The 12,317-nt window shown below is 45.5% G+C and overlaps 1 protein-coding gene and 1 long non-coding RNA gene across 2 annotated transcripts; one reads left to right on the top strand and one right to left on the bottom strand.

Moving 5' to 3' along the window:
* Window positions 1–2,229: 2,229 nt before the first annotated feature.
* LOC103633207 (uncharacterized) lies at window positions 2,230–2,757 on the top strand. The gene is made up of 2 exons (XR_556403.1): window positions 2,230–2,515; window positions 2,635–2,757. It is a non-coding gene; the product is annotated as an uncharacterized lncRNA (long non-coding RNA).
* A 6,880-nt stretch (window positions 2,758–9,637) lies between these two features.
* LOC113839550 (uncharacterized) lies at window positions 9,638–11,853 on the bottom strand. The gene has a single exon (NM_001367825.1). It carries the CDS (start codon window positions 11,319–11,321, stop codon window positions 9,867–9,869), a length of 1,455 nt encoding a protein of 484 aa, NP_001354754.1. The 5' UTR covers window positions 11,322–11,853; the 3' UTR covers window positions 9,638–9,866.
* Between the last annotated feature and the right edge of the window lie 464 nt (window positions 11,854–12,317).

The following is a 12,317-nucleotide window of genomic DNA, read 5'->3' as shown; positions in this document are numbered from 1 at the left end:
AAAGTACTCGGCAAAGAAGTCTTTGCCGATGCACTGTTTACCGAGCCTTATTTGCCGAGTGTTACACTCGGCAAAGCCTTTGCCGAGTGTTTTTAAGGCTTCGCCGAGTGCTTCCGGCACTCGGCGAAGCTATTGATTCCGGTAGTGCTACATGTACACCTTGCTTTTACTGTTTTACATAGGACATCTAGTTTTATATTCCGTATGTGTATTCATCTTAATTTATATAAATTTTATATAGATTGAGGCGATTTAATGTGAAATTTTGTTTTAAAAATCACGCTAAACCTATCCATCCCACATAGAATGAAGCAAGCTTTCAACCATTTTCCACCCCTCCTACTTCTTGGTCTTCGGCTCATGAGAGATTGAGAGGCACGGCTGACGGCTCGCCTCCAGAGCTAGCTCCAGCTTCACCTCGCCAGCTCTCGGGCCGCACCTCGATCGCCCAGGCCGGTCTCCTCCCACGCCGGCGTTTCCATGGACCGCAAGAGCAACTCCACCAAGGGCTCCGTGACCTGAGACTGCCTGCAGCGGTAGCCGCGCGGCAGCCCCTACAGGGACGCCCCTGCCCGCGCAGCGCAGCCCCTGCAAGCCTTTCCACGCGTCGGAAGACAATAGGAACACGCTGCAGATAGCGTGACTCCACGGCCTGTTTATTTGTACGGCGGTTTATTAATAGGTAAAGAAAAAATAATAATAAATGATGAATAAGATTGGATAGTGATATTTTATAGTTATAATGGGGTATAAGGGAAGAATATAAGGGAAACCGCTGCAGAAGATGGAAAGTAGGGGATGAAATGTTGATGATGTAACACAAAAAAGTGATATATGTAGAAAAATTTAGGGGTGACCGCTGCAGACAGTCTCAACAGCGTCATCCACGGCTGTGCTCGCTGCTGCCGCGACGACCGGCGACAGCACTAGTAGAAAAACCCAGTAAAATTTATATTTCTACAGTTGTTTTGCTAAGAAAACCGCTACTAAAAATCTGTGATTTTAATGGTAATTTTTTTAGAAAAATGTACGTAGAAATCAATTTCTACAAAAAGGTTTATTAAGAAAACGCAAAGAAATTATTTTTATTGTTAATTTTTTAAGTTTTTCAAATGATCTCGTATGAAAAGTGTTAAAAAAAGTTATAAAATATTTAAAAATTATGAAACTTGTAATTGACAACCTTTTTTATTTGAAATTATTTGGACTCCCAAAACTGCATTTGAATTTGTTAAATTAAAAATGTAACTTTTTACAAATGATCTCGGATGAAAATAGTATCAAAATAAAAGTTGTAGAACTTCAAAAGTTATTCAACTTTGTAGTTGACAACTTTTTTGTTTGAAGACTCAAATAACTAATTTATATTCGATTTGTTGTAATATGTGGGTAACAAAACTCTCATTTGCATACAAGGCAAGTCGTAGATGCATGGAGTGATTGTGAAGGCTTACGCATAATGGTAAGGTTGTAGGTTCAAATCCTACGTCATATATAACACACGAAAAATGCCAGGACTTACTATTTCTGAAAAAAAATTCACTGTTAGTTTTATTATCTCGTTTGTCAGTGAGAATCAATTTCCAATGGCATGTCTCAGTTACCCGTCTATAAAAAAGATTGTTTATCTGACTCATATCACCGACAGTTTAAAAAACGTTACTGCAGCCGTGGGAGACGCCTCCAGCTCCTCACCGGTGGAGCGTGCAAAGCCAACTTGATGACGGAGAGGCCGTACAGTACAACCGGAGGCAGAAGGTTTGCGAGGCGCACTTTAAGGCCCCCGTGGACTGCAGCAGCCACCGTCGCGGTTCCAGCTGTGCTGTGACCCTAACCGAGACAAGATGCTCCGTACCGTACGTCACACACCCTTAATTGACGCACTCAAAAAGTGGAGCGGTGGAAGTTACTGTTCTAGGTACATGTTCATTAGTAGTAGTGTACCAGTAACCCATTAACCAAACCAAGTAACCAACCATGTTATATATTGTGTAGTTAAAGAGCACCAGCACCGCCGCCAAAGCACGCACGGACCCAACGCTCGTATTTCGGCCATTGACATGTGTACTATATACATAATAACATGGTGGTGGACATCATTGTCCTTTCCCCTGCTTCGGCTTTGAAAAGGGCAGTAAAAAAAATGGTTTTGTGCTCTAGTACGCCGTTGGGCCGGCCCTGGGCCCCGGCCTTCCTCTTATATTTTCGCCCTGCCTGCACATCTTTGGCATAGCTGAATGATCAGCAGTGCAGCAAGCAATGATTTGGTTTACGCGGACTGTGTTAGTTAGTAGGCTGGCATGTACTAGTTGTCTTACTTATCTCAGAGTGTATATAGATGAGCTACTAAGGTGTTGTTTGGTTTGAGTAATCGTCATTTCATCCAAAATGAGGTGTTGCATCATGTATTCATTCCTTAAATTTAGTGGAGTTGTCTTACTTATCTCAGAGTATATATAGACGAGCTACTAAGGTGGTGTTTGGTTTGAGTAATCGTCATTTCATCCAAAATGAGGTGTTGCATCATGTGTTCATTCCTCAAATTTGATGGAGTTGTCTTACTTATCTCAGGGTGTATATAGATGAGCTACTAAGGTGGTGTTTGGTTTGAGTAATCATTTCATCCAAAATGAGGTGTTGCATCATGTGTTCATTCCTCAAATTTGGTGGGATGACCTCATTTCTCATATTATTACTAACTAACTTATTATGAGTAATGAGGTGGTGATGGACCAACTTATTTCATTCCACAAATCAAACAAAAAAAATGAGGAGTGAGAAGATAATGCACTAGCTCATTCTTCAAACCAAACACTCTATAAGTTTTTGGTCTCTGTCCCTCCCTGGCGCTTTATGCTTTGCTCCTTGGGCCATTTGATCTGCTCCACGTGTCCGGCCGGGAATAAATGGACTTCATCAGGTGGCAGGCAACTTGCAGCCAGCAGTTTATGCCCCACAAAACCAGATAATTCCAGCCGCCGCTAGGCGCTAGCTTCACCGTACCGCTAGCTGATCTGGTTCTCCTCCATGATCCCGGGTCGGTCGATCTTCTCAGCGTCTTGCCGCGACTTTTCTTTCAAAGTCTCCAATCTCCATGTGCACCGCATGGAGCATGAGCGAGAGGGCAGCGCGTAGTAACGTGCGTGACGACAAGCTGTGTTGTTGGTCCCTGCTCGCGCGCGCAGGCGCAGCGCAGTGTTGTTCATGCTGTCCTTGTTGCTTGAGCCGCTGCCAAAGACATGCATATGCATATATGGCGTTTACACTGTGCTAGCTAAGTAGCTAGCAACCAAACACGTACTACTTGCACACGTTTAGTTTGCATTCGCATGGAGCGCCCCGCGCGCGCGGTTTCGTAAAATCTCGTTTTGGCAACGACTGAGTAATCGATAACTGAGACTAACTCTAACAAGGTACTCTAAAAAGCTTCTGTGCCCTAAATATAGAGGATCAAACAGTCATCTACGCTCTCCAACAACGTCCTCTAAACGATCCTATAAATTTACAGGACGCTATCCATTTGAATACATTAAATATCCGGTTTATCAAAACTAAAATATATACAATACATTTGAGAGTATGACAAATACGTATATACAAAAATAAAAAATTATCTATAATATAGGTATTTACGTATAGAGGACGTTGTTACAGAGGATAAAGATATAGAGGATGAAATGTTATAGAGAAGACTGTAAAAGATAGATATAGATGATGAATATAGAGGACGTTGCTGGAGACAGACTGAACGAGCTACTTATCAGAGTGCTCGGCTTGATCCGAACTAATAATTAACGTGCGTGCTGAATGGTAAGGCTGGTTTTGCATGATCATATTATTCACGATGATCAGCATGAGACGTACGGTTTCAACTGCTTGGAAATTCCAACGCTGGTTTTGAATCGTTTTTATATATATACAGGCTTAGGTTGTGATGTGATGTGGACAGGGCCGTGTCTGGGACAATGGATCGATACGATACTGCTAAAATACGGCCTCTTTTGTTGTCGCCGCTTTTGCGCGCACGCGCATGTGGTGGACACACACACACACACAGCACAGCACAGCACAGCACCAGATTCCGGCAGTGAATTGATGAATCGAAGCCCGAGCCCCCCCCCCCCCCCCTTCCCGCCTTCCGCCCTTCCGTCGTCGATGCCATGCCCTCGCCGCATTTTCACCGACCCCCCTTCGATTTGACGGCAGTACGTACGTACGTACGCACGCTCATGCATTTCGAACGTAACGTCGTCGTCTCCTGCTGCTGTTAACTTTGTGGTCTCGTCTTTCTGTTTATTTTGGCTGCAATAATCTATCAAGTAGCAACAGATCGACTACTCGATCTCTAGCAGTCTCTAGCTCCCTGTTGACCCCGTGTGTGTTTCATGCACGTTCTACGAGCTGTCGGAGTTCGACGACACAAAACGCATGCAGCTGCCGCCCGCGTCTGGCGGGGCACAACGAGCGGCGCCGGAACAGCTCGGCTGACGACGCCCACGGCGGCGGCGGTGGCGCCGGCAGTGGATTCCGCCAACACGCCGACCACAACGGCCGGGCGCGACGCGGCCGTGAACCACTTCTTCCAGACCAGACAAACCTATCTATGTGCATGCATATATATGCTCCCTCTCTTTCTGTCATGCAGCAGGATATGCTAGCATTATTGTGTACGTTGCCTGTAACCTAACCTGCAGGGACTACTGCTACTGTTGCTAGCGTAATTGTTCGAATCCTGCGGCCTGTGCAAACAGTAATTTGTGCTTGCTGCCTGTGTATTCATGCTGCTCTGCTAACCGTAGTAATATTTCTTTGTGTAGCCAATGTGATGTTGGTAAAATAGGCAAAGACATATCTGAGTACGTTTTGGATTACAAAAAGACTAGACCAAGTATTTCTACTTTTCTAGAAAAAAAAGTAACTGCACAAATTATTTCAGGAAACAAATAGCCATGCAAAAAAAAAAAAAAAAACACAAATTCAGTGGATCAGCTATCCCCTACCAACAGAAACATCTGGGCGAGCACTTTGTCCTCGTTGACTGCATACTAGTAACTTGTGCGCGCCTTGCGCGCAACAAAATCATTTTTGTAATATAAATTATAAAAATATTATATCTTGTTAACTAAATGTTATAAATGTAGTGTTAGCATTATAAATGTGCAGAAGGTAAAACAACCAGGTAGCTCTGTTAGCTGGAACTGAAACTAAGATCATCTAAAATAAAATACAGCAATTGGGAGGAGATGGAATAGTTAACGGTTAAGGTGAATTAACATAAGAGCTAGTTTTGTGTGTTTGAACACATAATTAGGTTGTTGTATTTGTATAATATATATGTCCTGGGAATACCAATAAACAACTTAGCAAGTATAGAGCAAATTAAAATAATATGGAGTAGAAAGATGCAACACATAATGACAGGAACATTGGATTAAGACATCACAATAAAAGAAATATCAATTAGAATCAACTTCTCAGTTTGTTTACAGCGGGTTGGGCGATTTTAGATACCGATGAATGGGATGATAGCCAGAAAGAAACAACATCTTTGCATCTGTAATTATACAAAGTCACGTGGTTTGCATTATCCAAGCCTAAACTTAAGGTGAAAGAAAGCATGATTACCCGTCACTTCACAAAAATATGAGACATGGATGGACAGGTACTACAATATTAAGCAGACAATATCAGTTTCAGTCTCTGTGATTACCCCCATGCTTCATGTGGAGACTCAAGTTCTGTTAGCAATTATATTTTTTGAGCATCCTTGAGTTTTGAATTCACTCGATTGTTCTGAGCCGTGGGTGCTAGTTGTCCAATGGTTGCAATTACACATACCTAACAAACAAATATAAATATATTTAGATTTACTGCTAATATGAATGCTTCACAAAAGGTACCCAAAAAAATACCCAGACTGCAGAACTCTGTTTAACAATCCTAAAAGGGATTTTCATTTGCATAAATAGCATGTATCACTTATTGCAAACATATAGCATTTTGTAAGTGTGTAAGTCACTATCCAAAAAATAGCAAAGCATGGTCCAGTTAATTACATTTTATAATTAGCAAAGCTACTTCGAATTCTTTTTATGTAATTGGTTTACCTAATGACCTTGCAGAAAAGCATGTGGGAGGAGGCTGGAGCTGAAAGGATGTTTCTACTGGCAGCCTGGTGTGAAGACAGAGTTGAGCATATGTGGCAGAAGCAAGCTGTATATTCATCATTGATAATAATTCAAACTATTGACTTGATCCTTGATGTATGTTTTTCAACATTTTTTTGTCTACGTGTTTAGTATCAATATGTAATTATATTATTACACTTTACAGAGTGGTACACATAACTGATACAAACCTAAAATCAAATTGAAAAGAAAAATCGCATAGGATCTTGATCCTACGATATGATGCTACTCAAACAATACTACATAGGATATTTCTCAGCGCTATAATTAGCCTACCTTATGATTAAGCAAGGAATAGTTATGGGCTAATAAGGACTAATTGTTGTAACTAACAATTAACATATATTAGCTTCTATTAGCTCAGAATTAGCCTATATTTGGCCTTTCTAATTAGTATGAGAATACAGGAGATAACTTTTAGCACCATGGAGTCAAACAACCCTTTTTAATGTCTTGATGTTAATAACCTTGGATGGATCCAAAAGAAAAGTTGTTATACATTTTTGTGTATATAGTGATACCAATATATGTGTGATCTTTTCTATAAATTGTACTAAAAACTAAAATTTTAACTTAATGGAACTGTAAGAACTGACTTATTTAGGAATCGAGGATACCAACTTGCTTGAGACTAAACTGTTAGAAAAACTATTAGCGTTTGATCCAAAGGACCGGCTAACAGTAGAAGAGGTAGTCTTTTGCTGCTGTCTCATCTTAAAACTTTTTTGTGTCTGATTTTTCTTTATGGATCTAGATATGTGATGTCGCTTCAACCTTACTTTGTAATCCTAAGTATCTGTGGCATTTCTTTCAATATATCTATTATTTCAGGCATTGTGTGATCCATACTTCGAAGGTCTTGCCAAGGCTGAAAGAGAACCATCTCGTCAGCCATTCAGAAATGTGGAATTTGACGCTGAGCATAAAAGAACGTCAAAGAAAAAGATAATCGACTCCCTCGAGGGCCTCCTCGGCTACGGCAGTGGATGGTCGTGTCGTAGGGCTGTTGCGTCGCTCCACTACTGGCTGACTGGCAGATGTGACTATGTGAGTCTTCCCCTGCCTCGGCGGGAACAACACCACGTGGATGAAAACACCGCCGTGCTTGTCACCTGCATCTGCAACTTCCGCCGGAGCAGGGGCCCGTGTCTGGCCTGCTCAAGGGCTACGTTAGCCTCAGCACCGTCATCTTCACTGACACCTGCTCCGAGGCCCGAATGCAGCAGGAAAGGGTGTGGAGGGGGCGAGACAAATAGAAATACCGTCTGGGAGAGGCGAGAGAGGTCCACGATGAAGACGTGGAGCGACGACGACAGCAGAGGTGCGGCGTGGGAGAGCGCGTGGTGGAGGGCGAGGACCGCGAGCACGGGCGCGACCGCATGGAGGAGGCGGCATGCGAAGGATGCTGGAGATGTCTTTGAAGGGGAGGGGAAGCGAAGAAGCAGCCATGATGGTGCATACTGCAGAGGAGTACTGGAGGAGCCTAGAATGCTCGCGACGCAGTGGGCAAGTTCGGCCATCCATGGAGAAGTTTGAACCTTTGGCTACCGTTGAAAGGCCATCGTGTGGCTACGAAAAATAGAGACAACGTGGATGCTTGGCTGAGCGTCTTTGCGCTCGCGTTTAATATATAGAAATCGGCCATCCATGGAGAAGTTTGAACCTTTGGCTACCGTTGAAAGGCCATCGTGTGGCTACGAAAAATAGAGACGACGTGGATGCTTGGCTGAGCGTCTTTGCGCTCGCGTTTAATATATAGAAATGTCACCTCTCCAAACTAGGTTTGTCTACGGCCCATGTACTTTGCTGTGGAGTCCAATTCATACGGCCCATCTCCAACCACGCAAATACACATGACACCTCCACGAATTAGGTCTATCTACGGCCCATGTACTTTGTTGTGGAGTCCAATTCGTACGGCCCAATTCCGACCCACGCAAACAGATTGCAATTTCAATGCATCAGGTACATGGAAGATGGGTGATCTGATGAGAATGAGGGAGGAAGCAAATCAGCATTTCTAGAGGTTTCTAGGGGTGTTTGGGATGGCTACATCTCCGGTGTGGATCTATAGTTTATAATATCAATTTAATTAATATTAAAAACATTTTTAATCTAAATAATAAATAAAATGACTTATCTAAATGTCTTCTAAAGGCTTACAACTCTAGCTATACGATTTTCTGGAGCACACCTTATGGCCTGCTTCACCAAATGTTTTAGAGCTGCAACTATCCTAAACAAGACCTTACTATTAAGATAGATCGAGTGAAAGATGTGAGATGCATAGAAATTCCGATCATTTATGTGGGCCGGAAATGAAACCTCCACGTTAATTCTCGCATGAGACACTAGAAACGATATCTTTTTAAAAAAATATATACTACATCCGTTCTTTTTTATTTATCGTATTTTAGTTTAATAATAAATCAACGGACGATAAATATTCGAGAATAGAGATACTTATTACCGTGTAAGTTGAAGGCTCCTGGCCCTTTTTTTCAATTGCTGTATTTGTTGTAGCCTCATGGTGGCACAGAGCAGCAATAATGTCACGTGAAACGGTTTGTTTCACGTCATTATGTTACGTGTTAAGCCGCGCTTAGTTTGCTTCTCTATCGTCGTGGTGCATCTCACCGTGTACCTGCAGGCTGCTGGCCTAGGACGACGTGGCCATCGGCGGGGGCGACGAGCTAGAGCCTGGATGTTGTGTGGTGTGTGCAGTGACGTGCGTGCCGACGAGTGGTGGCCAGAGCACGACGGTTGGGCTCGGCATGTGCATGTCGTCCTCTATTCCAATTTCCACGACGACGACGACGCTGGTGTTTGTCTTACCGGCACGGCACGGCACGGCACGTGTTGCGATATGAGCTAGGGATGTCCAGCATCCGTTGTCCAGTTCTTTCCTGTGGTCCAGTCGTTTCCTGTGGTGGACAGACAAGGTAGTAGGTACAGTAGAGAGACCACCAGAGGCAGACGACCCCAGCACACCGCTGTGCAGTTGTCAAAATGAAACTACACCTGCTCGCACAATTGCTGTGCAACTACTTCAGGGTTGGCTCTGCAGCACCCATCATCGCTGTGGGTGGCGGGTCCGCGACTGAGATGACAAACTTTGATACGGCAGTCTCCAAATTTGTGAATGCTTCTTGGAGGCGTCAAGTTCATAAATGGCACACGCGGTGAATGGGTCCAAAATAGCGCTGCAGTCAGTGGGAGGAGACGCGCGCGGTGTTGCCGTGTTGGGACATGACCAGCTAGATACTGATGAGATCTCTGGTTGCCCACAATAAAGTGTCGTTTTCTAGCAATTATATATGCGTGTTAATTACGCGTGGAAATTAAGGGTGGCCAGATACATTTGCCGGATTTTCACAAGACTTGGTGAGATTGTCTGTCACGTATGCATTTGTGCAACATAAGGAGCGTTATCTCCATAGGTGACAATGTACGAAAACCACAACACTTTTGGATGTGATCAGTCATATATATCTGAACTAAACATGTTTGTATGTGGCCTCATAAGATACAATTGTTTTTTAGTGCTTGATCGATCGACATAGCAACCAAGATCTGAGCCACCATGAAACGGTTGTACAAACCATAGAGAAACACAAAACCAACATGTTGACAGATTCATATCTTATTATCTTCGTGTCACTTCTGCTGGGGTGTTTGTTATTTGGGTGCCGTGCCGGGTACATGGCTTTCTAGCATATCCTGCACCACTGCCTGCAACGCAGCATACGCCGATCCGCCCTTCTCCGCGGCCTTCCGGCATGCCGCCTTCATCTTCCTGGCCTTCTCCTTCGCCTTCCTCCCTTCCTCTGACCCGCCCATCAAGCTCCGTACAGCTCGCTCCAGTTCCGCTGCCTCCACCACGGAGCTGGCCCTTCCCGTGCCGACGACCCTAAGGTCAACAGCGACACCCATGCACGCGACGAGCTCGAACGCGTTAAGCGGCTGCTCGGCGTACAGCGGCCACGGCGCCATCGGCACGCCGTGCCACAGGCTCTCCAGCACCGAGTTCCAGCCACAGTGGGTAACGAAGCCACCCACGGCGGCGTGGGCGAGGATCTCCAGCTGCGGTGCCCAACCAGGCCACACAACCCCCTGGGCCTTCGTCCTCTCCAGGAACCCGTCGGGAAGCAGGTCGCCGAGGTTTGCGTCCGTCGGGTGCCCCGAGCCGCTGCCGGCCGGTGGGCCGCGCAGCACCCACAGGAACCTGTGCCCGCTGCGCTCGAGGCCGGCGGCCACCTCGCGCGCCTGCTCCGCGTTCATCCACCCCATGCTCCCGAAGCAGAGGAACACGACGGACGCCGGCGGCTGCGCGTCGAGCCACCGGATGCACTCTTGCGCAGACGACGACGACCGAGCATCGACGACGACGCGCGGCTTCGGCGAGAGCACCGGGCCGATTGGGTACACCGTTGGAGCACGCCCGCCAGGCGTGCACCTGCCGCCGGCGATGGACGCAAGAACGCCTGGCTCCAGCTCGGCTGCCGTGTTAGCGATGATGCCTCTGGTTTCCAGGAAGCGGCGGCCGTAGTACGCGAACCACGTGTAGTCGTTCACGTCCGGTGACGGCATAGAGGCCACCGGCACCGGAGGCATCCCTGGCACGTCAACGACCCCTCCCTCCTCCCGCAACCTGGAAGCCAGCTCCTCCTGAATGCCCGGTAAACGCAGCATGAGCGCGAGCATGGCGCCGGTGGACGCGAAGTACACGTAGGCTGGCACGGCGAGGTCGTGGGCGACGTCGAGGAGCGGGGTCCCGAAGAAGTCGACGACGACCGCTGCCACCGGGGCCGCCAAACCCGCGATGGCCTCCTTGACTTGCGGCGCGTAGAGCCGGATGTACTCCGACGGGTGGGCGAGGTCGGTGCGGTGCTCGATGGCGGGGAGGTGGTGGAAAACGATGCCGTCGACGGTGGCCATCATCTCACAGTGTGCCTGCTGGCTGCTGCTGGCCTCGGACGACGCGGCCATCGGCGGGGGCGTCACGAGAACAGTGAGGCTGTATGCTGCAGTGCGGCCGGCGCTGCAGAACAGCAGCCTCTTGCCGGCTTCGAGCATCGAGGAGAAGTGGCCTGTAGCCCACATCGGGAGGAGCACGATGGTTGGGCTCGGCATGTCGGCGTCTAATCTTTCCCTCCACGCTGGTGTGTGTCTTACCGGCGCCGAATAACATTAGCCAGTTGGTTATATCAACTATTGAAGGCCATTGATTCATCTCTGTCTGGCCCATTCGTTTCCTCATTTCCTGTGATGGGCAGACAATGGCCTTGTTTGGTACAACTGCTGCTTGTTGAAAAAGCAGCTTATCTGATAAGCTGGTAAAAAGCAGCTTCTGTTTGTTGGCTGCTTTTAGTTCATTTTGAGAATCAGCTGAACTAATAAGCTGCTGCAGAAGCTGTCTGTTTGGCAGAACTTCGGCTTAAATTTGTGAAGAAGCTAAAAATAAGCTGTGCCAAACAGGGCCAATAATGTATTTAGAGGGCGTTTGGACTATTACCGCATGATTGGTTACCCTCACATTCTATTATGAATCATCGTGTGCGTTAACTTTGGTCGAGCGTATGTGTGTTTGGTTGCATTTACGCGAGAAACGATGGCTGCATGAGTGGATGTAAAAAAATCATTTATATGCATCTACATATACGTCAGAAATGACTGTATCTGGCCAGCTAGGCTCACATGGGACTGGATATGCGGGCGCAGTAAACGAATCAGCCGTTTAGACTATCTTTAACAGTTTATCTATCCTTATATTCATATTTAAACTCTACTCTACGAACAATGCAACCTACAAGGTAAAACAATGCTTTTGAGTAAACTATAAATAGGTAAAACAATGCTTTTGAGTAAACTATAGATAGACTACAGACGGTCTTATAGATTCCAGCTCTATTGTAGAGTTGTATTTTATAATATAAATTTAAATAGTTTAAAATTATTTAAAATTTAAACAATAAATAATTTATTTATTTAAATGTGATCTAAAGGTTCGTAGATCCATTTTTCATCAACTCGACTAACTTTTTTAGCCCTGTAGCAGTCTAAAATAGGGTTTTATTTAGTCTATAGCCAGCAGATTATTTATATGGTTATACAAAACATTATTTTATA

Source organism: Zea mays, chromosome 7 (assembly GCF_902167145.1).
Source record: "Zea mays cultivar B73 chromosome 7, Zm-B73-REFERENCE-NAM-5.0, whole genome shotgun sequence".
NCBI classification, from domain to species: domain Eukaryota; kingdom Viridiplantae; phylum Streptophyta; class Magnoliopsida; order Poales; family Poaceae; genus Zea; species Zea mays.
The sequence above is the reverse complement of the archived record's forward strand: the minus strand, read 5'-3'. Positions and strand labels throughout refer to the sequence as shown.